This window comes from Pteropus medius, unplaced genomic scaffold (genome assembly GCF_902729225.1).
Source record: "Pteropus medius unplaced genomic scaffold, Ma_sr-lr_union100, whole genome shotgun sequence".
NCBI classification, from domain to species: domain Eukaryota; kingdom Metazoa; phylum Chordata; class Mammalia; order Chiroptera; family Pteropodidae; genus Pteropus; species Pteropus medius.
The window spans coordinates 8,054,542-8,079,210 of NW_024350325.1; the positions used below are offsets into that span (position 1 = coordinate 8,054,542).

Sequence of the window (24,669 nt, forward strand, 5' to 3'; positions counted from 1 at the left end):
TGCTACTCCTGGGTTTTCTTTCCATCTGTTTGCTCCTCAGTCTCCATGATTCCTTTTTCTTGTACTCATTATAATCATTCCTTACACGTTGATGTTCTAAAGACCCTCTTTTCATTCTCTACACATTCTCTCTAACCATGTCTACTCTGTGGCTTCAGCAAGCAATTGTGCACTATTGACTCCAAAGTTTGTATATCCGGACCAGATTTAACTCTGGAGCCTGTGTATCTAGTTTACTCACTCTACTTGAATTTCTCACATGTGCCTCTACCTTTATTTCTTATCTCAATACCATTATTATATATATGGTTGACTGAATCAGAACCTTAGAAACCATTCTTGACTCCTTTTCACTGCCACATGAGTGATCTTTCTAAGAAACAAGTCGAATCACATCATAAGATGCTTAAACTTCTTGAGTGGCTTCCCATTGCCTTCCATATAAAAATGAAGTTGCTTAGCATAGCACACAAGGCCCTCCATATCATGGCTCTTGCCTGCCTTTAAAGCATCATTTCTCATCCCTTTTGTCCTCATATTCATGCTTTTGTTTCAGATGTTGAAACCTTGTCTGAGCTGTGCTATGGGCAATTAAAAGTAGGCTTAGTCTTGTATAGTACACACTGGGCCAGAACGTTAACAAGGAAACAACACCCCTCCTGAGGCTGCTGTGCTGGCAGCAGCCCTAATTAGCCAGAGATCCCTCTGGGGTCAGGTGACTCTGAAGCCTAAGCTTCTTATGAAGAGTCTTCATTGCCAAACTTAAAGTTGTGGGTTAAGTTTTTACTAAAGAAAATATTTTTCATAAAATTGCTGGGCTCTCTGCTCAATCCTAATGGCTTCTCAGGTGGCCTACTAAAGTGCTATTAGTCTCTCCTTTGCTTAAGTCTCTATTAATGTTAAACATTATATACATTAATTTTAACATTTTATAAATAATGTTTAACATCTTTGATATTTTTGTTACTTTTAAACCTGGTGTAAGTGTGAGATTTGGCTTTTGCCAATTTATTTTAATGGCCTTTATCACGTTCTGTTTTTAGCTTGGGAAGGATTATTTCTCTAGGAAATTTTTAAGGTGTTACCTTGCTGGGCATCTGAAATGTTGGCTCATCTACATAACTTTATAAAAACTTTAAACATTATTTTGTTTCATGTAATTACTAAAAAGTTAGTGTAAAAGACATTTTTAAAAGCATTTTTGGACATGTAGTTTTTTGAACAGTTGTTGAGATGTTTCATTTTGAAACTATCCACTTCCATACTCAGTGCAAGTTATATTCCTAAAACTTTTAAAATGAACGTGTCTATGTTAACGTCCACTACCACCTTAGAATGAAGTTATTCCTTCTATTTCCCAGTCAAGAAATAGTGTTACTAAAGTTTTCAACATATTTTTTAACTTAGCAAAAATAAGTGAGATAGGTCATATTCCTAGTTTCTAGGTTTTTTGTAAAGAAACAATGACCAAAATCTTTTTCCTCAACGAAAATGGAAGAACAGTTAAATCTTGATTTAGAAACCAAGTGGATTTTCTATAACATGTACCGTGGGAGAAATTACAGTCTATTTTTATTGAGGTCTTAGACTATTCACTAATTTACATTTTAGGTGATGCAAAAACTTTCTGGACGGAGCTGGAAGATGGTGGGAAAGTGGACATCATATTTGAACAAGTGCAAAATGTGCTGCAGTCACTGAAGCAAAAGATCAAAGATGGGTCTGCCACAAATAAAGGTATGAAGCAATAAAAACTGTCAGTACATTTAATGCTAATGTTACCCACTGGCATGCAATATGATTCTATTTTAGTATTGATTGTTTTAAAAGTCAAATAATTTGTTTTCTAAGAACCTAACATCAGCTCTGTTTGCTTTTCGTGAGTGCACCCTGCTTCTGTAAAAACTTGCTTTTACCGTACTATGAATATTTTGTAAAGGTAGGTGACGATACTTTGAGTAATAGCTGCTGAATTTTCATCCATTTTTACCTCAGGCTACCTTTTATCCATCATTTTTTTTTCTTTTTCATTTTTTTTTGGAGGATTGGGGGAGTTTTGCAAAAGTAATTTCTGCTCATTGTACAACATTTAGTACATGTACATAATATGACAAAAATTACCCATTACCCCATCATTCAGAAACAACTGTTTTTTTTAAATATTAAAGTACATATAACTATATTTTGCCTGCTTTAAAAAAAACTTGCCTTACTAGTCTTCTGAAAGCAAAACTTGCATTCTACATAGGCAGTCAGTTCAGTCATCCAAGTTTTTAATTTTTCTATTCCTTTGTATTCGACCCTGGTTGGTTGTAGAACCTAAGACTTTTAGGAATCAAGGAAATCTTGATTCTACCACAGGATATGATTTGCCAGCAAACTTTTCCCCAGACTATTTTTTACTTTTCCTCAGACAATTCTGTATACTTTCTGGATGTTCTTATGACAGTCTGTTATATCCTTATCAAAAATTTAGTACTGTTTTTCATTTTAATATTCCTTCGCATTCTTTCATGAGTCAGATATACCTAAATTTGAATCCAGTTCTACTATTTCTTTGCTGAATGACCTGGAATAAACAGCTTAACCTCTAAGCCTCAATTTCTTTGTCTCTACTGCAGATAATCTTAAGAACTTCTCAGAAGAGTTGTGAAGATTAAATGAGATCAAGTATATACATTGTTTAGCACAGGAGCTGGCACTGCGAATAAAGAAGCTGTTGCTGATGGTTGTTTTTCTCCTTTTTTCCTTAACAGAATATATCCAAGCAATGATTCTAGTGAACGAAGCAACTATAAGTAACAATTCCACATTAATAAAGGGTATGTACATTTCTAAACGCAGTCTATAGAGTATTTTCTGGCATTTTCTCTCATCTAAAGCAGGCCTGTCTTAATTATGTCAAGTAACTAAATATAATTTAAATTATAAACCCTATGCTGGCAAATTATATAAATCAGTTTCCCTATTAAATGAAAATTCCTATCCATCCAGAGATAGGACATGCACACCCTACAAAGCCTCCTAGGGAAACAATGAAAAGTGTATCTCTTCAAAAGAGCTTTTCATAAAAATGGACAAATAGAATTCTAAGGCTCCAAACTACTATAAACCTGCTTTGTGTACAGAGCAGTACCAGAAAGGTATATTCTGGGATAGATAAATTGGTGGAAATTTTTTTCATTTCTAGATTATTATGAGATTATCAGTCTTCTAAACTCTATAAACAAATTTCGTTGGAGTCAATCAAAGATAACGTACCAGGACTAGAAAAATTGTTAACTTTATTGGAATCACTGTCCTATAAATCTTAGTCTGTCATTAATTTGCTGAAGTGTTGAGGGAGTACGTTTACTAGATTTTAATTACTACTGCTCAATATTGTCAACAAATTGTAATAATTTTAACAGTCATAATTTGAAGCCTTAAGATTTTAAATCTTTGAAAATATAGCTGAGATCATCAGTATATTTTAAAGAAATCTCTTGTTATTCAAAAATATTCTCAATTTCAGTAGCTAACATATTTTTAGAATAGTAGATTCTTTTTAAGAAAACAGTCACCCTTTCTCAGTATCTTTCAGTAGCACTTGGAATCAACACACTCTTAAGAGATTACATTAGGTCTGCAAGAAAGAGGCTTTTAAATGCAGGAGGTGGTCAGAGGAACTAATTCTAATTAAAGTTTTTTTTCTTTAGTTGGGTTTTTGTTTTGGTTCTTTTAAAGTAATTATCTCATCAGTAGAAATGCTGAATATTATTTCATAGTTTTATGTAGTTCATCTGAAATGCAATAAATTTATCACAATAAATTCATCGGTAGATAGAGCAATGTTTGTTAGTAAATGGGGAGTTATGTAATTGACATTTTTGGCAAATACAAGAATTAACAACTTTCTAGTAATAAAGTTTCACGTCAGTATTTAACCCATTTCCTGTTTGCCCCGAAAATAGTCACAGATTATAGTCCTAACCTTACCCCCAAAGTTTGCCATGAAATATATCACTTTTATTATTATTTCCGCATTGGTCTAGTGTATTGATAGTCTTTGGAAACAAATGACATCATTCTATTTATATAGCATTCTGTTTTTAGTAGTGGTGTTTCCATTTACAAAATACAGTAATTCTCGATTGCTGAAAATGTCAAATCCTAGAAAACAAAGCATTCCTACACGTGATGTTAACATTGTTCTTGAACAGTTGTTAGCCAAAGGTTCATTTGATGAATCCGATTTCTGTTAACATTAGGATTAGAGACAACTTCTGTTTAAAAATAACTCCAAGAACAATTTTTATATTTTATTTTCACATTGAAAACCAGTCAGGTTTGCTTCAGCCTCAAAGAGTGTGTTTATATAAAATTAAATTAACGCTGGCAGTGAGCTACAGTTTTTTTTTCTAAATGGGAAATGGGTTAAAAAGAATACTCAGACTGAGAAAAGTAAAAGAATTTGGTGTTGAGGTCAAAACAAACCATCCCAGATTGAACCTAGACTCCACAAACCACTAATTACCTTTATTTTCCTTGTTTATGTATAACAAACTATAAATATTTGCTGTATTCTCATACAAAGGACTGGACACCGTTTTCTTGAGAGGAATTATTAAGTCTCATCTGATGATTAATTTTAAATCTCTATGTTTTTCAGTAAATTTTATTTTTATGCTTATATACATAGTTTTATTCATTTTTGTTAATATGGACTTATGTAATTCATGCAAAGAAATTAGCTGGTAAAAATCAGAACTTCTTAATTTGTAAAACTTATTTATTTTTAATAAGTTAGAGCTCTCTTCAACTATCAGATTTTAAACATACTTTCTTTACCTATGTAATTAAAGAGGGATATTTCTTTTCCAATGAGCCAAGGAGCCGCTTTGGATTATAACTTAAACTATTCTTTATTTTACTATACCTTTTTTTTTTCTTTTAATATAAGTGGTATGCTCTAAAGGACTAATGCATGCTAATAATCTAAGGCAAGATGAGAAATCATTTTTTTCTTAAGGTCCATCAATGCATAGGAAAAAACAAATTATTTAAAAAATCTTTATACCAAACAGAATATTCCATATATCCATTGTTCAAAGTAATAACAAGAAATCTATAACTTTTGTCATTACATACACAGCTTATTTCTGTATTGTAATCATGTTAGAGAGTAAGAATAGGTGAGTGGAAAAAGGAGACAAGAAATGAAATTAAGCGCAGAACGATATAGAAGAGACTAAGAGAAATAGGAAAAGATAAATGGCAAGACAAAAAGAGGTACTAAATATCCCACTCCACCCCCTACATAAAAATAAGTAATAGTAGAACAGTGAGAAAAAGATACATAAACTTACCATTTTGTGACTTTTTTATAGAGCCCTTAACATAACTCTTAAAAGTTATGTTATTTTTCTGTAAAATAACATCTTAAAGGTTGATTAAAATTCCGATTAAGTTCAGGCCAAACTCGAGTTTCTGCATTAGAAATCTCTTCCATCCTAAATCTTTTAATTCATCCTTGTTTTCTTCATGTTTTTGAAAATATCGGCAACTTTTTTGGCTCAATCTTGAAATCCTAATATGTTTTCAGATTTAAGGGTTCCATATATCTTTAGTCAATAAAGATATTATTTTGAAATTGTAATGAATGATTTTTAACTTGGTGTACTTTTTACTCATGTTGGTACCTTTTTTATGTAGATCATAATTCCATGACCCAGAATGAACAGGAAAACAAATCAGTTTCATTGCCTTCCACATCAAATGAAGACTCCTTTTCAGAAGACTATGCAGTTCTGTATGTATATAAATTAAATTTATTTATGTTTTTAATGTTTTTGCTCCCAGATTTACTCTTTCTAATCATTTGACAGAAGAGTAGGTAGGAAAAAAAACCCTTTCTCATTAAAAGCTTTAAAAGTTGTAAATTTTAGTATTTTATGTAGGATAAAAGTCCCTTATCCTGCAAGGGACTAATCTAAAAGTCCCTTAATAGATTATTTGTTAATATCCTTAGGTAATTAAGTCTTTTAATAAAATTTAGCTTAAGATGTCGTTGTGTATATTACTAATAGACTAAAATCTACCAAGTTTGTTATTGCTTTTTATCTAGGGAATTCTTTTTCCTGGATTATTTATTTATTTATCTATCTATCTATTTATCTATCTATTTATTTATTTATTTTTTCATTCATTTATTTTATCTATCTATCTATTTATCTATTTATTTATTTATTTTAGGTGAGGCAACCCTTGGTTGACCTCACAGATCACAAGGACCTTGTCAGCTTATAATCCCTTATTTTTTATTTTTTTACATCTGTAGCACCTGGTCTTCCTAGGTGGTCTCCCATTTAAGTACTAACCAGGCCCAACCCTGCTTAGCTTCTGAGATCAGATGGGATCGGGCTTGTTTAGGGTGGTGTGGCCTTAGACTTCCTGGATTATTTTAAAGTAAAGTATTAAAAAGGGTCAAAAATATTTCTTTCAATATCAGTTCACTTTTCAAATGAATAACAGCTCTAAATTAGTATCAGAAAGTTTATGAGAATAGGCTAAATTTTTCTGACCTTTCTTCTTTTACCACTAATTTCAATAAAGATTCCTCAGCATAAAGTAGAATTGTGTAAGACAAAATCTGACACTGTTGACACTCAGTCTTTATTTTCAGTGTGTAATCCCTGTACTAAAGCTTTCAAGTACTAGGAAAAGGAAAGTTTCTGAAAGTGTTTTATGCTAGGACAGGGAACAGAATTTCAAAAAATAAAAAAGTGTCCTTAGAAAGTTATTAAGTTGATTGTCCTTTCAGCTGCATGTTAAATTGACAAAAAAATTGTCAACATAAGATTCTTTTTTTTCTTTTCAGTGTTTCTGAGAGTTGTAGATTGTCACTATTATATAGAATTTACATTTACAAATATTAGAGATGTCATTATAATTTGAGTCTAAAAGATTCATGAAACTTATTTTAAAATGCTCTCACAGAAAGCTAGTTCACAGTTTTAAAGCTGGCCATTTCAGTAGCTGAATTCTGACCTGATATACAGCATAAAATTTCATTACCTTGTAAAAACAAACTAAGTTACTCTAAATCACTAAAATATAAGATTTTTTTTCATAAATTACCACCAAACATGGTCCCCATCTTATATTTAGATAATTATATTTTAAGCCTGCAGTCAGGAGTTGGTTTATTTTTGTTAAGTGTCTCCCTTTTTGGTTTTAAGTTTATCTTAGCTTATCAGAGTCCTTTTGAATTTTGAATCTCTTACCTATTTTCTTTCTAGCTTTTCATCTTGCACAAATATATTAAATCAGCTTTCTAGTCTTTATTATAGCTAACTACTAGAGACTTCATTAGTCTTCAGAAAGAACTGTTCAGCCACCTGTGAATTTATTTACCTTACCTCTATCATCGTCCCACCTACACTTCTCTGTTTTACTCTCAAGACTATCATAAGGAATCCAGATTCACTGCTATAACATTCTGTATCATTACCAAACTTTATCAAACCTTACCAAAAAGGGTAGTTAGGTTAATTTGAACTTTTTCTACATAGTCCATATTGGCTTTTCACATCATAAGTATTTAAGTCGCATGCTTGATTCTCTTTTCTAGAATTGTTTAGCTATCAGAATAATAAGCTAATCATTCTGTGCTTTCTGGAATATTCCTTTTTAAAAAAAAATCAGCCACATTTTTCCATTTTTTATTCCTATTTGATATTTTTTTCAAGACCTTGAGATTTAAATTTTTTAGGCATTAAATCTTAAATGTGTTTCAATAAACTAGTTTTCTAGGACCTATTTTTAACTATCACAGACTTTAGTTTCTTTTCATCTTTGTCTGGTCTTTCCAACTTATAGGTAGAAAACACAAAGGCAAATTGTTTTTGAGCCCCTCTTTCTGTTATCAGTCAACCTGATAACAGATATATATTTCTGATATATAGAGAGACTATATATCAGTCTGTTATATAGTCTTTCCTTTAACAGATTGTCTTATTCCAAACATAGTTTTAAAAGTTTTATTGTTTTATTAGCATTTTTGGAATCCTTAGTAAGCTTGAGCCTTTGTGGCATTTTTCTTATAGATTCATGCCAATATTTTGTATCCATAATTGGTCTCCTCTCTTTATTTTATACATATTCTTTTAAAAATCTGAGCTTCATGGAGAAATTAAATTGGCTTAGCTGCTTTCCCATCTCATTAGGATTATTCGTAATTGCATAATCAGAACTCGATTTCCTTAGAACTTAAAATTCTTTACTGTATTCCCACTCAGAGGCTTTATCTGTGAAATCATACCTAACTTTGAGTTGAATTTTCTGAGATCTTTCCACATGAAGGGACATGTCTAATTAGGCTTGGGATTTTCTTCCTTAGCTATTATGAATTCCAAGGCCACATTCCATTCTTGACCAGTATTATGGTTAAATAATTTTTTTGTATTTCCTCTGTAGATCATGAGTTGATTACTTGTTTTGCTTTCAGTAGTTAAACCCTTAGCAGGCCAGTAGTCAGTGAGACTGGCAAACTAAATAGTGAATAACTTAAGACACAGGTTCTCAACTCCAGCTGAATTATTCAGTGTCATACAGTTTGTCAATGGCAAACCAAAGTGAAAAATCCTAGGTCTGATAGGAAACTGGTTTTCCGAATTTTATTTTTAATTTAATTTTCACTCCATATAAGCGAGCTATGACATAGGTCAATGTAAAAATAAATTTATTCCAATGATAATTCTTTTACAAGTATATCTGCTTTTGTGTTGTTAGGAACCCTGGCTTAATTCTTTTTCTTAGTCAAGTACTTTGGTCTGTCAGGAATACACATCTCTTCAAGCCAGCTTAAGTAGTATAATTTATGAGAGATGTACCAGGTATGTAGCTTTGGCTAATAGATATGGTGAAAATGGGCTTGCCCCGCCCTTGGTAAAAGACACAGGTGTGAATTTAAGCCATTTGGCTTTTCATATGATGTACATACATGCAAGCACCTAAAAGATTTTTTTCTGAACACACACACACACACACACACACACAAATAAATTAGGTGTTCAAGAACAGGCTATATAGGGACCAGAATTGAAACTCGAAAGTCAATATCTGAGGTCAGTGTCCACATTATTTAGATATACACCTCCCTATATGTTACCAGTTGGTTTTTCTAACATAGTCTAACATAGCTACTCCAGCTAAACACTATATGATCATCTAGTGTGTGTTACCTCTTGATTTTTTTTATTTTTAGTATAAATTTTTGAGAGAAATGATAAATAGCCCAGTGTAAGTATTCCCCTTCAAATGAATTTTTACCTCAGACTTGCCAAAAACTAGGAAATCAGTTGGCAGTCTTCTAAAGCCAGTGCTCTGCCTTATAGTCCAAAGTGTCTAATGACAAAACAGTATTGTCTGCAGAGCAAATGCAGAGAATACTAGATGATGACACTTACTTATTCTTTGTTTTCCTCCAGCATTTTTGTATTTTTAGAGGGTCAGTAACTAGGTTTACAACACTATGTATAGGATTGTTTTTCTTTATTTTTGTTTTTGTATTTTAATGTATCTTCATACAATAAGAAAGTTAACTTTCCTCCCAATAAAATGAGATTGAAATTAGGTTACTTTATTCCTGAAAACTTTTGTAGGAAGTGATTTTCTTTCATTTATGAAATGAGGCACAGATAAGAAAATCATTTCTGAGGTCCATGTCAGTATTTCATTTCCATGTTTTAGTGCCTCTCATTTTTTAACTTTCTAAATATAAAAACATACTTCTCTGTTAATTTTTATTTGGCACCAGAAAACCACTTTTAAACCAGGTTGGCTAACTTTCTTGAAATCCTAAATTCCAAGTTACAGATTTTGCCATGTTTCTTATTACAAATTTTGGTCCAAATTGTTCTAATTGTATGTTGTTCTAGTAATAACTAGCTTGGAGGTGTACTTATTGTCTGTTACATGTGGAAATTATGTGAAAGTACATTGAAAACTGTAAAGTACTATAGAATTGTTGGTTATTAATAACCCAGATACTTTTTCTCTCACATATACCCTGGGTTAATCCCTTCATATTCAGAGAAGAGTTTTTTGAGTCATAAAATTGGTACTTTATATTCCCCTCTCTCACAAAAGCGATACAGGAACCAAAAAAATTCACAGTTAATATAGGGGAACTCACATAATGAGATTTAGAGAAAAAGATGCCATAGAAACCAGTGTGAAACAAAATTTATTTGGTTAAGAAAAGTTGAAAAGGGAAATGAAACAGTTACTGGTTGAAAATGCTGTAGGTCTGTAACTCACTTTAGGCTGAGTAACCTATGTCAAAAATCCATGAGAGCCTAAGAGAATTCGTTTCAGTGAAAACTGAATGAAACAAAATGAAGGGTTGGTATGTCTCAGGTAGACAAATAAGTAGAAGAGTTCAGAGTATACAGTAATGCTTTATAAGAAAAAGTGGTAATGCTTTATAAGAAGTGGTAGGAAGGAACTCGGCACTTAATAATAAGGGAAAGGCAATTACAGGCATAAGCTTTTAAAAATAAATAAATAAATAAGAGACCCGGCCGGCGTTCGCTCCCTTCTGAGTATCTGCTCCCGGTGGCCCTGAGCACCTGCGGGCCACAGACGGCCCCAAGCGTAGGAGGTGGAGGCGGGGGCGGGGGCAGGTCTGCAGGTCCAAGTATCGAGGCGGCACACTCGCAGCGAGAATCTGGAGGCGGAGGAGACAGCAAGGATAGTCCCAGGAGCGATGGCGTCCAAAGAGGAACGAGCGGTAAAAATGTCAACATGGAAAATGCCAACCAGGAAAATGAAAAAAAGGATGAAAAAGAGCAAGATGCTAATAAAGGAGAGCCCTTGGTCTTCCCTTTGGCAGCTGATGAAAACTGTGTGCCTAGAGGAAGTTGTAGGCGGTTCCGTGTTAGGCAGCCCATCCTGCAGTATTGATGGGATGTGATTCAGAGGCTTAGAGAGCCACAGGCAAGGATGAGGGTAGAGACTATGGAAAGGATTAGGGAGGAGACAGGTAACTTATCCAAAAGCTGAGGAAAAAGTAATTGTGTCACCGTCTGCGGGCAGTTAGCACTGACCCCCCTCACCATGACCATCATGATGAGTTTTGCCTTATACTTTGGATGCTCGTGGTTTCCCTGAAGTTAATAGGGCAACACACCTGCTTCCTAAACTTACATGTTTGTGATGTACCTTCATTGAAAACCATTTGGTGTTACTTGTTTCCTACGGGTCTCCTATTATCAGTTTCTAATTGAATATTGTGTTTTGACCGTATATGTAAATTTTTGTCAGCAGGGGAGTTTTACCTATTGCATGGAAAGATGCTCATTACATGTTGTGAAGTAAATAAAGCTATATAAGAAAGAAAAATAAGGAAATACTGAGTACCAAAATATATAAGTGAATAAAAACAATTACTAAAATGAACTAGGCTAAAGAGAATAGAAGTTAAATGGAAGAGTAAAACAAAAGGTGTGTTATAGGATATATTTCTTACAATGGAGTGTATGTACCCCCAACATTATTCAAAAATACTTATTTAAGGGGAAACAGCCTTACCTCATTTTTTCCCTTATGTTTTTCCCCTCATTTTTAATGTATAAGGTGCTAATGCATTGTGGTCCATGAGTAGTGATGGATTTGCATTAATCTTTTAGCTGCATTCTCTTCCAATATTTCTTACAGTCTTTTCAAGAAATTTAAAAGTTTGAAAATATATAAAGGAATATAGCAAAAACCTGTACTCGCACTATCCAGAATTAATAGCTATTAACATTTTATTTTATTTGCCTTTGTCTCTTTTTACAAAGGAAAATGAACAATATAGTCTCATACCTAACTTCTCACCATGGCAAGTTTCATTCCCCTATCTGCCTTCTTAGGTGCAATCACTGTTATCAATTATTTTTATAGTTCATTTTTAAATATCTGGCCATAAATACTATATAGTATTGTTACTTTTTATTTTAAAATTTTACATAAATACTTATACACGTACCTTTTTACTTGTTTTACTCAGGATTAGTTTTGAGAGACTGATACTAAATATTTTTTAAACAAATATTAATCTATTAGTAATTTTCAGTTACTAAAATGAATCTAATCATGTTGCTGTGTGTAGATCTATTTCATTCCCTTTAATTCTTGTTTGATTTTCCATGCTGTGAGAATACTATATTTTATTTGTCCATTCCTTCAAGGGTGGATTGTTTCAAGTATTTCCTGATATAAATACTAGGCAGTGATTACCTAGCCTTTCTTTTAGGAAAGTATTTATTGTGAAAAAATTACCTGTTGGAGAAATTAAAGGTATAATATGGGATCTGTAAGATTACCCAAAATGTGGAAGAAAAGGGCAAATGGATGAGAAAAAGCAGAGAACACTGAATAATTAGTGTTCTTAAAAAAGAAGCTTCTCACGGAAGACCAGTAACTCCAGTGAATGCTATAGAAATATTTTCACAATCATTCAGATGTTATGATGTTCTTTAGAAAATGTAAGAATTTCTAAACACCAGAATTCTCTTATTTTTTTTTTTCTGGCTTTATTGAAATATAATAGACAATTAGTTGCTTGTATTTACATTATACAATTCAGTGAATTTTTTTAACATCTTGTTAGCATACAGTAATATATCAGTTTTAGTTGTTCAGCATAGTGATCAAAGATCCACACTCTAAATCACCCCTCTAAATCTAGTACTGCTCTTCCCCCTAACATATTTATTAAAATGTTATTAGCCATCTTCCCCATGCTTCACTCTACATCTCCATGTCTGTTCTGCCACTATCCATTTGTACCTCTTAATCCCTTTGCCTTTTTTCACCATCTTCCCCAATCTTCCTCCCATCTAGTAGCCCTCAAAATAGTCTCTGTATCTATAACTTTATTTCTACTTTTGTTGATGTTTATTTTGTTCTTTAGATTCCACATTTATGTGAAATCATGCAATATTTGTCCTTCTCTATCTAACTCATTTCATTCAGGACAATACCCTCTAGGTCTGTCAAGGCAATATTTTTTTCCATCTCCTTCCTTTTAGTCTGTGTGTGTCTTTTAACCTTGTAGGCAGCATATGTAGGGATCTTGTTTTCTTAATCATTCAGCCACTCTATTTTTTGGTTGGAGCACTTAATTCTTTAATGTAGTTATTACCATTCTTTATTCTTGTTTTTGAAACATGTTTTTTCTTCTTAAAGAAGTCCCTCCAACATTTTCTGTAATATTGGCTTGGTGGTGATAGATTCCTTTAGCTTATTTTTGTCTGAGAAGCTCTTTATCTGTCTTTCAACTCTAAATGATAGCTTTGCTGGATAAAGTATTCCTGATTAGGGATCCTGGGTTTTCATCATATTGAATATTTTGTGCCAGCCCTTTCTGTCCTGCATAGTTTCTTTTGAGAAAACAGCTGCCAGTCGTATGGGTACTCCCTCGTAGGTAATTAACTGCTTTTCTCTTGCTGCTTTTAAGATTCTCTCTTTGTAGTTAACCTTTGGCATTTTAACTATTATGCATCTTGGTGTGGGCCTCTTTGTGTTCCTGATTTTTGGGACTCTCTGAGCTTTCTGGGGTTGTATGTCTATTTCCTTCACCAGGTGAGGGAAGTTTTCTATCATTATTTCTTCAAACAGCTGTTCAACATCTTGTTTTCCTTCCAGTACCCCTATGACACAGATATTTTTACATTTAATAGTGTCCCATAGGCTCCTTAAATTATTATTACAGTCTTGCCATTCTGATTAAGTGTCCTTGGCTTCCCCATCCTCTATATTGGTGGTTTGATTCTCTTTATCCACTCTGTTTATTCCATCTAATATACTCTTTATTTCAGACTGGTTCCCTTTCATAATTTCCATTTCGATTTTAATGTTTTTTTATCTCTTTGTTGAAGTTCTCACTGAATTTATCTACACTTCCCCTAAGTTTATTAAGCATCTTTATAACCAGTGTTTTGAACTCTGCATCTGTTAGATTGCTTGACTCCATTATTCCTGGATCTCTGTTCTCTCTCAAATGGTTTCTGCTTCTCTGTCTTCCTATTTTGACTGCCTTTCCGTATTTGTTTCTTTGTACTAAGCAAAGCTCCTAAATCTCCTGGTCTTATTAGTGCAGCTTGTGTAGTAGGTGTCCAGTAGCATAATCCTGAAAGGGGTCCAGCTGCAGGCCAAGTTTAACCCCAGCCTGTGCCCCTCCCGGGCCACTTGGTAAGATTCAGCAAGCAACCCATAGTTGCCTCAAGAGGTCACGCAAGAAACCGAGGCCAGCTGCTGCCAGTGTTAGTCTTGGCTCTTCTCAGCAAGGGGCACCTGACTCACATACACCTGGATGTGGCTTGGGTGGGGCCGCGAGTTGGGGGAGGCGGAGTTTCAGGGAATCTCTGGGTGGAGCGACCTCTGTTATCTAGTTCAATGTGGTCTCAGCTATGGTGGCGCTGCGTCTACACACTGTGAGTGGGGAGGGCTCAAAAGAGGAACAATGGATACTGCCGGCTCGTCTGTCGGGAGAGAACCTCGCCTCTGTTCCTCACTCAGTGCACCCCCGTAAGTTCCTGGTGCTCCACACTCAACTGACCCAGCCCTGCTGCTCACAGTGAGCAGGGCCATCACCGTGAAAATTCGCTGAGGACACGGCTTCTTTAAGAGGTATCTGCAGCTGCTGCTGCTGTAGCCTCTATCCCACTTAGCCACTTGGGACCGGGCAGCCTTGTTTCCTCTCCCTGTTGATTAATTATTTCTCTCCCTAAGTTGTAGTGCTTCTGTCATCTAGATCCCAGGTGACTTTCCTTGCTATTTGCTCTGTGTTTCTGTCACAACTTTGATTTGATTGCAAGAGGGATGAACAAAACCTCTATAATCTATGCCATTTTTTTCCTCTGCCCTAATTCTCTTTCTTGATAGAGAAAAAAAGAAATGAATTTCAAGTAAAGATGGTAGGGTTAAGACCAGTGTGCTGCTCACAGCTACAGTGAAGGAAATAACTGTCTAAATTAGGACCCAAATTGCTTCAATATATTTTTAAAAAATAATTGATGTAAATCTGCACTACAAAAGCATTGCTAATGGAAAAATCTGCCATGTTTTGTTCTGAATTAAAATAAGCAAACAAAGCACCAGAAGCTAGAATAAATGAAGCAGAAGTGATCATCAAAGAAGATTACTTCTGAATATAAGAGAATAGCAAGTCTGGAGGTAAAAGGCTTTAGCAAGTGACCATAGTAATGAAGGTTACTAATTAATACTGGTTAAAAAAAATTTTACTATCAATCTTAAAGGATAGCTCTCTTACAAGTATCAAGACAGAAACTATCTTACAAGCATCAAAACACCAGCAAAACAAAAATCAGACAAGCACCAGATTTAACCTTTGTACAAGCTCAGAAAACATACCATCCATTTATTCTTTTAGAAAACTTGTTCTGATATCCTCTTGATAACCAAAAGATGAATCAGAATGTAGAATTTAGGATTGGGGAAGACATTTAAGACATGACAGTGGGAAGTTAATATAATAAAGCTGAGTCCTTATAAACGAAGGGGCTATGCAGCCCCAGAGTGGTATGCACATTTTTATGTTAATAGTATATCTAAGGAGAGAGTTCATAGTTTCATCATGTAGTCAAAATGGTTCATGGTCCTAAAAAGTTTAAGTAATCACTATTAGAGATACAGAGATTCTAAACAAAATTTTAGCAATTGCAATTTGGACAAACATTGAGAGAATAAGATGGCTAATTAGAATTTATACTAGTCAAGCAAGAATAATTTAGAATTAGGAAATGTTTTATTTTACAGAAGCAGGCTTTGGGGGTAAAAAGCTTAAATTAAGAAATACTTAACGATTTAAAAAACTCAGTGCCAACTGTGAGAAATAGAACTCTCTTTCTCCCCTTCCTTAGAACTCTTTTTTAATGTGGTAGAGAATACATTTCTCTAACCAACATCCACAATATATATATATATGAAACTCTAAAGGCATTTCCTTTAAATAGAAGTTAAAACAGGAATGCCGGCTATCATAATTGTTATTCAATTTTAATCATTTTTTATTTTAAATTTTAAAAAGTTAGACATTTATACAATCCATGAAGTGATTCCCCCTGATGACTCTAGCACCCATCTGGCACTATACACAACTATTACAATAATATTGACTATATACCCTATGCTATACTCTTAATCCCCATGACTGTTTTGTAAGTACTAATTTGTACCTCTTCATCCCTTCACCTTTTTCACCCAGCGCCCCCAAAGTCCCCTCCCTTCTGGCAATCACCAATTCTCTGTATCTGTGTGTCTGTTTTGGTTGGTTTGTTTCTTTTGTTCCTTGGATTCTGCATATAAGTGAAATCATATGGCATTTATCTTTCTCTGTCTGACTTATTTCACTCAGCATAATACCATCTAGGTCTAGCCATGTCATTGTAAATGGTAAGATTTCATTTTTTTAATAGCTGAGTGATATTCCATTGTATATATGTACCATAACTTCTTTATCCAATCATCTATTGATGAGCACTTAGGTTGCTTCCATATCTTGGCTCTTGTGAATAGTGCTGCCATTAACATAGAGGTGCAAAGATCTTTAGGAACTAGTGTTTTGGTTTTCTTTGGATAAATACCCAGAGGTGCAATTGCTGGGTCAAAAGGTAGTTCTATTTATAATTTTTTGAGGAACCTCCAGGCTCTTTTCCATAGTGGCTAAACCAATTTGCAATCCCACCAGCGGTGTAGAGGTTTTTTTTTTCCTCCCCATCCTCACCAACATCTGTTGTTTTTTTAATTTATTGATAATAGCCAGTCTAACAGGTGTGAGGTCACATCTCATTATGGTTTTAATTTGCATTTCTCTGAAGATTAGTGACCTTGAGTATCTATTCATGTGTCTATTGGCCATTTTTATGTCCTCTTTGGAGAAATACCTATTCAGGGCCTTCTGCTCATTTTTTAATTGGACTTTTGTTGTTGTTGGATGAGTTCTTTATAAATTTTGGGTATTAACCCTTTGTCAAATGTATCGCAGGCAAATATCTTTTCCCATTCAGTAGGCTGTCTTTTTGTTTTGTTGATTCTTTTGCTCTGCAAAACTTTTTAGTTTGATGTAGTCCCATTTGTTCTTTCTTTCGTTTCCCTTGTTCGAGGAGATGTATCAGAAAAAAAAAAAATTACTAATAGCAATATCGGAGAGTTTACTGTCTATATTTTCTTTTTGGAGTTTTATGGTTTAGGTTCTTACATATAAATCTCTAATCCATTTTTAGTTTATTCTTGTAGATGGTGTAAGAAGGTAGTCTAGTTTAATTTTTTTGCATGTATCTGTCCAGTTTTCCCAACATCATTTGTTGAAAAGACTGTCTTTACCTCATTATATACTCTGCCTTCTTAGTCATCTATTAAGTGTGGATAGGTGTGGATTTATTGCTGTGCTCTCTATTCTGTTCTATTGATATATGTGTCTGTTTTCATGCCAGTGCCATTGCTGTTTTGATTACTATAGCTCGTAGTATAGTTTGGTATCAGGTAGTGTAATGCTTCCAACTTTGTTCTTTTTCAAGATTGCCGTGGCTATTTGGGATCCTTTATGGTTTCACATAAATTTTCAGATTATTTGTTCTAGTTCTCTGAAAAATGCCATTGGTATTTTGATAGGGATTGCATTTAATCTTCAGATAGCTTTGGGTAGTATGGCCATTTTAACGATGTTGATTCTTCTTACTCATTGGCATGGTATATGTTTCCATTTATTTGTATTTTCAATTTCTTTTTTCAGTGACTTATAATTTTCCAAGAACAGATCTTTTACCTCCTTGGTTAGTTCAATTCCTCGATATTTTATTGTTTTTGATGCAATTGTAAATGATATTTTTTTAAATTTCTCTTTCTGATAGGTCATCATTGTTGTGTAAAAGTGCAGCTGACTTGTATCCTGCTTTACTGAATTCATTGGTCAGTTCTAACAGTTTTTTGGTGGAATTTTAGGGTTCTCTCTATATAGTATTATGTTATCTGCAAATAATGACAGTTTTACTTTTTCCTTTCCAATTAGATGCCTTTTATTTCTTTCTTGTCTTATTGCTGTAGCTAGGACTTCTAGTACTATGTTTAATAGAAGTTATGAAAGTGGGCATCTTTGTCTTCTTCCTGATCTTAAGGAAAATGCTTTTAGCCTTTCCCTATTGAGTATGATGTTAACTGTAGGTTTGCCACATTTGGCCTTTATTATATTGTTCCCACTTTGCTGAGAGTTTTTATCTTAAATGGTTGTTAGCTCTTTCCTGTCTGGGAAGCTCTTTTTCTCATCTCCAGTTTTAATTGATAGTCTTGCTGGGTTGAATAGTCTTGGTTGTAGGTTCTTGTTTTTCGTCACTTTGTGTATTTCATGCCAATTCCTCTGGCCTGCAAAGTTTCTGTTGAAAAGTCAGCTGACATTCTTATGGGAGTACCCTTGTAACTAGCTGCCATTCTCTTGTTGGTTTTAGGATCTTCTCTGTCTCCAGTTTTTGGCATTTTAATGATGATTGGTGTGGGTCTGTTCGGGCTCCTCTTGTTTGCGACTGTTTGCATTTCCTGGACTTGTATGTCTTTCCTTCACCAGATTAGGGAGGTTTTCTGTCATTATTTCATCAGGTAGGTTCTTAATCCCTTGCTCACTCTCTTCTCCTTCTGGTATTCCTATTTTGTGGATGTTGGTACGTTTGATGTTAGCCCAGAGGTCTCTTAAACTTTTCTCATTTAAAAGAAATTTTTTTTTTGCTGTTCTGATTAGGTGTTTTCTGCTGCCTTATCTTCCAACTCACTGATTGGGCCCCCTGCTTCATCTAATCTACTGTTGATTCTTTCTAATGTATTCTTCATTTCGGTAGTCTTCATTACTGGCTGGTTCTTCATAGTTTCTATGTCCTCTGCTGAAGTTCTCTCAGATCATCTTTTCTCTCCCTAAGTTCATTAAATCCTTATAACCAGTGTTTTGAACTCTGTCTCTGTTAGGTTGCTTGCCACTATTTCGTTTAGTTTTTTTCCTGAAGTTTTCTCCTGTTTCATTTGTGCCATGTTTGTTTTCTCATTAGTTGTCTCTCTGTGTTTGTTTTTGTGTATTAGGAAGATTTGTTACATCTCCTAGCCTTGGCCAGGTGGCCTTATGTAGTCGGTGTCCTGTGTGGCCCAGTGTTGCTGTCTCCCTCACCCCCTGTGCCGGGGTCTCTGGGCATGTTCCTTGTGTGGTTGTGTGTTCTCCTGTTGTAGCTTAGCCTTAATTGCTGTTAGTACATTAGTGGATGGGATTGACTCTTGGCCTGACTGACTGTGGGGATTGGCCCTGTACACAGGGTACGAGCTTGTGTGGGGTCTTTCCCCCAGGAGTGAAATTCTCCCCAGCAGTCTCGCATACCTGTTTAGACCACCCTTTGGTTATGCCACTTTTGGGGCTAGTCAAGTGGTGCTCTGTTGTGTTCTGACACCAGCTTTCAGGTGTGTTGGTTCTGTGGCCTCTTGGGAGGGGCTTATGTGTAGGCCGAATTCAGCTGCTGCTTTTGATTGCTCGGGGCTACCTGTTAACTACAAAGGGATCCGTGGATGATTGCTGCCTTTGCTGGATCTGGAGGCAAGTGGGAGAGACCATGTTGTGAACAAAGGTTGATTACCCCCAGTACCTGGTCTGGAGTGGCTTAGCAAAAGGATCAATGCATCTCAAGACCTGGGGTGCCTGCTAGCTGCCCCATATGACTCTGCAACTGGAAGAGCCTTTGAGTGGTATCCAAGTTGGGTGGAGCAGGGACCAGGGTAAAGCAAACAAATTTCACCTGGCCAGTGCAATGTCAGGTTTTATGCCAGTGCTGAATCTGCATCTTCCTGTAAAAGTCTCAGATCACAGCAAAGCCAGGCACTGTCTTCCTCAGGCCCTCAGACCCCTGCGATCTGCTGAAAAGATATTGTAGCTTGGGCTAGCACCAGTGGCTCATCACCGAAAGTCTCCACTGAAATATGTGGGCCACACGTGGGCCACATGAGTTGAGGGCTGCCGCCTGCCAATAAATATGTGGCCCAGGGAAGCCACAGGATGGGGCTTGCTGACTGGCAATGGGCTGCTGGTTGGATGGGGCTGAGCCCCAGGGAAACATGGGGTGGAGCAGACAGTCTCACCGGCCAGTGCTGTTTCAGCGTAAACAAGATAGCACTCACCTATAGACTGCCTTGGAGGGGGAGCCAACAAAAGGGCAGTGGTAATTCCCTTTAGCCTTTGTCCCGGAACCGCACAACTCAGTCTTTTGTCAGTCATATGTCTCTTGTTCTTCCCAAGTTGCTGACCTTCCACTGGAGCCCGGGGTAAGTGTCTTTGAGCAAGTAAAATCTGTGTGTAGGCCCTTTAATGGGAGATCTGGGTTTTCGGGCCAGAGCCGTCCCTGGTTTTTACAGTCAGATTTTGTTGGAACTACTCTTTCCAGGACTGGAGCCCTGGGCTGGGGAACCTCTGTGTAGGGTAGGGCCCCCCAATCTTTCAGTGAGGCCTCTGCAGCCATGCTCTCCCGCTGCTTACCTGCTTACCTGAGCAGATGCGGGACCGGCCTACTTTGCATCTCCGCTCCTCCTACCGGACTGAGTGGCTTTTTCTTTATATCCTCACATGTATGTGTTATGATCAGCTAGACTTCTAGTAGTTTTCCAAGTTGTTTGTTTTATAATTTTGTTTTAATTTTAACGTGGTCGTGTAAGGAGGCAAACCCTGCTTACCTAGCCCGCCATCTTGTTATTCAGTATTTTTCTAGAAATTCTAGACAGTACAATAGAATATCAAAATATTATTGAAATGTACAAAGTAAAATTATTTGTAGATAGTCTTATCTACCTAAAAAAAAAAATTATGATTCAAGTGTAAAATTATTAGGCTAAAAGGAGGGTTTAGTAACACAGTCATATAAAATAAAAATATGTAAGTCTATACCATTAGAAAATATGAAATAAAGCTCCCACTCACAGTACCAGAAAGTAAAATAAATGGAGTTAACCACAAGTAATTTTTTTATGAAGAAAATTAAAACTGAAGATGTTGATGGATAAACTTACTGTGTTTCCAGATGAGAGAATTGCATATTATGAAACATAAATCTTCCCAAACAAATGTATAGATTTAATTTCATATGAAATCTAGATACTTGGATCTTATTTTTTTAACTTGGCAAGCTATTATAAATTTAATATAATCGCAATTATATTAAATTTAATATAATCTCAATTATTAAATTTAATCTCAAGATAAAAAGTCAGAAAACAACATGTTTAAAAGGAAAAATAGAACTTGCCCTAAGAAATATCAAAATGTTCCTTCAAACTATGTAAAGAAATCTTTTTCTATATGTAGGGATTGGTATAGAATTAACAGTTAGATGAAGAGAGAATAAGCATAGGAAAAAAGAAAACATTTTTACATATTTACAAGAACATGCAGTATGATTAATTAGTAAATTAGAAGTCCCAAGGTCAAAGAAGGACTTGTTATTTAATAAATGACCCAGGAACAATTGGATATCATTTAGAAAATTTAAGTTAGATCTTTCTGGTACATGAAAATTCCATATGAAGTAGACTCCCAAGCTACAGAAAAGTTAATGTAGAATTCTAAAAGAAAAAAAAGTAAAGATTAGATGTCTTTTCATGATATTATATATCATGGCTTTATTCATATCATAACATTATTTCTACATTTTTGCAATGTAGTTTTCTTCCTAGAACGTAAGCTCCTTGAGATCATGGAGCTCTCATCATTGTTTCCATAGCACTTCACACATAGCCGGCACTCGAGAAATCTTTGATGGAAGAATGAACGAACTCCCAATAGGAAAATAGACAAAGACTATGAATAGACACTTTACCAAAGGAAAAATAAAGACCAATAAACAAGAATTTAAGTTAAAACTCCCTCTTATTTAGAGAAAAACAAACTTACTAAAATTAATAAAATATCATCTATTAAATTGATTAAAATGTTAAAAATATTCATTTAGATCTGCATTCAGATATACTTATGAGAATGTAAATCAGCCCAGCCACTTAGTAAGGCAGCTTGGCATTCTGTATAGATTAAAATGTGTATACTTCTTAGCACCGTGATTGTGATCTCTAAATGTCATTTCTCATTAAATGGAACCATAGTCCCTTTAAAGAAATGGCTGATCCCAAGCCTGGGACATCTTGTGACAGGAAGCAAAGATGCTATCAAAGACTACCAATTGTGTTTGAAAATGCAGGAGCAAACTTGAAACAGCTCCCACTGAACAAAAATGGCACAATTTGAACATCAAAAGGAATAATCACTGTGACTGATTTAAACACATTGAATATGTAAAAACCCATGGGTTTATAATAACATTTTAAAAATCAGTCACTTTAGTAGTTGCTAGGTTACAACTCATTCTGAATACTAGTAAGTAAATAGAATCAGGCATTTATTCTGCCTTTCCTATACTGACCGTATTTCAGGATAAGCTAAGAGCTGATGAGGAAATTTTCTTTTTTATAAAAATATTCCATCCAAAAAATTCTAGGAATTATAGAATAAGATTGTTATTTTTACAGCCTTTCAACCTCAAAGAAACAGTGGCCTTAGACAGTGCTCTCAGACTAACAGGTGTTTTGTTTTAAACTTCCATTTTATTGACTAGCAGTACTCTTGTGAAATGTAATAAAATGTTGTGGCAATGTTAAATTGCTATAAAAATTTCTAAACTGTTGCAACTTTCAGTATTCGTACTTATCATGAATTGATAGCGAACCATTGGGGACTGACCACCATACCTTAAGTAGCACTGGCTCAGACAGTGATCGTGAATAAATGAAAAAACTGTTACAAAAAAGATTCATGAGGAGCTTTCAGATGGGTTGATTTAGCTGAAAACACCCTAACCCACTTATAAATCTTAGCCTCACTAAAAGTGAACAATCAGACATTGTGTGTCACCTTATTTGACTCAATAGGAAATTCATAACACCACCCTTGAATTATTACATCTACTCCACCACCAAAATTGAAACTGAATGTAATCAAGCTTCTAGAACAGACTACTGATTTACTGAGAATAGAAGGAATAGAGGAGTGAGTTAAATGACAACACAAGGAAGGCATCAGCCAACTTCCAGAATATGGAAATGCTACAGGACAAATGACACAATTTACTGAACTTCAACAAATGTCATAAAATGAAGAGGGAGGCACTGTTATAAGGTTAAAGAGACATAAAAGCATCTGAATCAAATACAATGTGTGGGACTTGTTTGAATTCTGATTCAAACACTTTTTAAGACAATCAGGGAAATGTGAAAATGGGCCATCGAGATTATATATTTTTTAAACACCTTATTTGTTAGAAATGCATACCAAATTATTTTAGGTAAAAAGAGGTAATGTCTAGGATTTGCTTTAAAACACTCCAGTGTGTTTTAGGATGGGTCAAGGGGTGGTAAAAACATTTTATTTAGTAACTACTTACAGTAGGGGAAAGAGCTCAGCCCCATTCCAATTTGTGCTGAAGTGACAGGTATTTTAAAGGGGAATGAGGGAGGGAGGAAGAGCAGGGGCTCAAGTGAAAAATTACAAAGGGTCGGTGAGTGTGAATACCCATGAAGCTAGCTGGCAATTATCAAAGTTAGGATTCTGTCCTCCCACAGAGACTGGAAGACAGGCCCTATCCTTCCTGATGATTTCCTTTCAAAAGAATAGCTTTCACATCCTTGAGAAAGACACCCCTAGTTGTAGGAGATACAGATATATCTCAGAGGGACTGGGGAATGATTCACAATTGTAACCCCATTTTAGTAAATGCTCTGAGTAAAGAAGGTCAAGGGTTTATCTTCAGGTGTTGTCTTGGAGTAACAGTAAGTTCTGGCAGCCTTGAGCTTTCTCAGGCAGGCATTTTATTGGGGGGATCTGTGAAAGCAGGCATTCTCATAAATTACTGGAGGGGCTGACCCCATAGAGAGCAATTTGGCAATATTAACAAAATTATTAATCCATTTACCCTGTGACCTAGAACTTCCACTGCTGAGAATGTATTCTGCAGTGATATCTGTACATGTATGAAATTGTTTTCTACAGTTATGTTACATCATGATTTTTATAAATAATAGCAAAAGATTGGAAACAATAGGAGACTAGTTAAATTGTGGAATTTATGCAGAGGATTACTATACAGCTGGAAGAAGGATGAAGAATCTCATATCTGTGCATTTAATATGGTAGCCACTAGCTACACATGACTATATTTGAATTCATTTAAATAAAATTTAAAATTCAGTTCTGTGGTTTCAGTAGCCACATGTGGACAGCACAAATATAGGACATTTTCATCAATGCAGAAAGTTCTGTTGGACAGTGCTGCTTTATACAGTGAGTACAAAAATATCTCTAAAATTTAGAAACTTTTTATATTACTTTTATAATAAATAAAGGTACCTAAAGATAGAAAGTATTGTGTAAAACAAAGTTGAGGTTCTTTGCAAGAGATTAAAACCTGAGTTCCAAACACTTGGACTCTTTTCACAGATTTTTTTTCTTAAAATCAATAACCTCCCCCATTTTTCTACTGTTAGTTTACCATTTTTCATATGTATCAATATAATTCCAGGTGGATTGCATATTATGGGAAAACTTCATCTGGTACAGTTGTT

The 24,669-nt window shown here is 35.0% G+C and overlaps 1 protein-coding gene and 2 pseudogenes across 6 annotated transcripts in view; 2 read left to right on the forward strand and 1 right to left on the reverse strand.

The window, feature by feature from the left end:
• Positions 1–24,669, forward strand: part of LOC120583855 (histone-lysine N-methyltransferase SETDB2-like) — a 96,117-nt gene that overhangs the window by 11,067 nt on the left and 60,381 nt on the right. For all 6 annotated transcript variants that reach the window (XM_039839377.1, XM_039839376.1, XM_039839375.1 and 3 more), the window contains 3 exons: positions 1,612–1,737; positions 2,757–2,822; positions 5,695–5,791. In XM_039839377.1, the coding sequence (XP_039695311.1) occupies positions 1,612–1,737; positions 2,757–2,822; positions 5,695–5,791 (289 nt within the window). The remainder of the gene's footprint in view (positions 1–1,611; positions 1,738–2,756; positions 2,823–5,694; positions 5,792–24,669) is intronic.
• On the reverse strand, positions 6,311–6,429 carry LOC120583939 (uncharacterized; annotated as a pseudogene).
• On the forward strand, positions 10,685–11,379 carry LOC120583857 (protein BEX1-like; annotated as a pseudogene).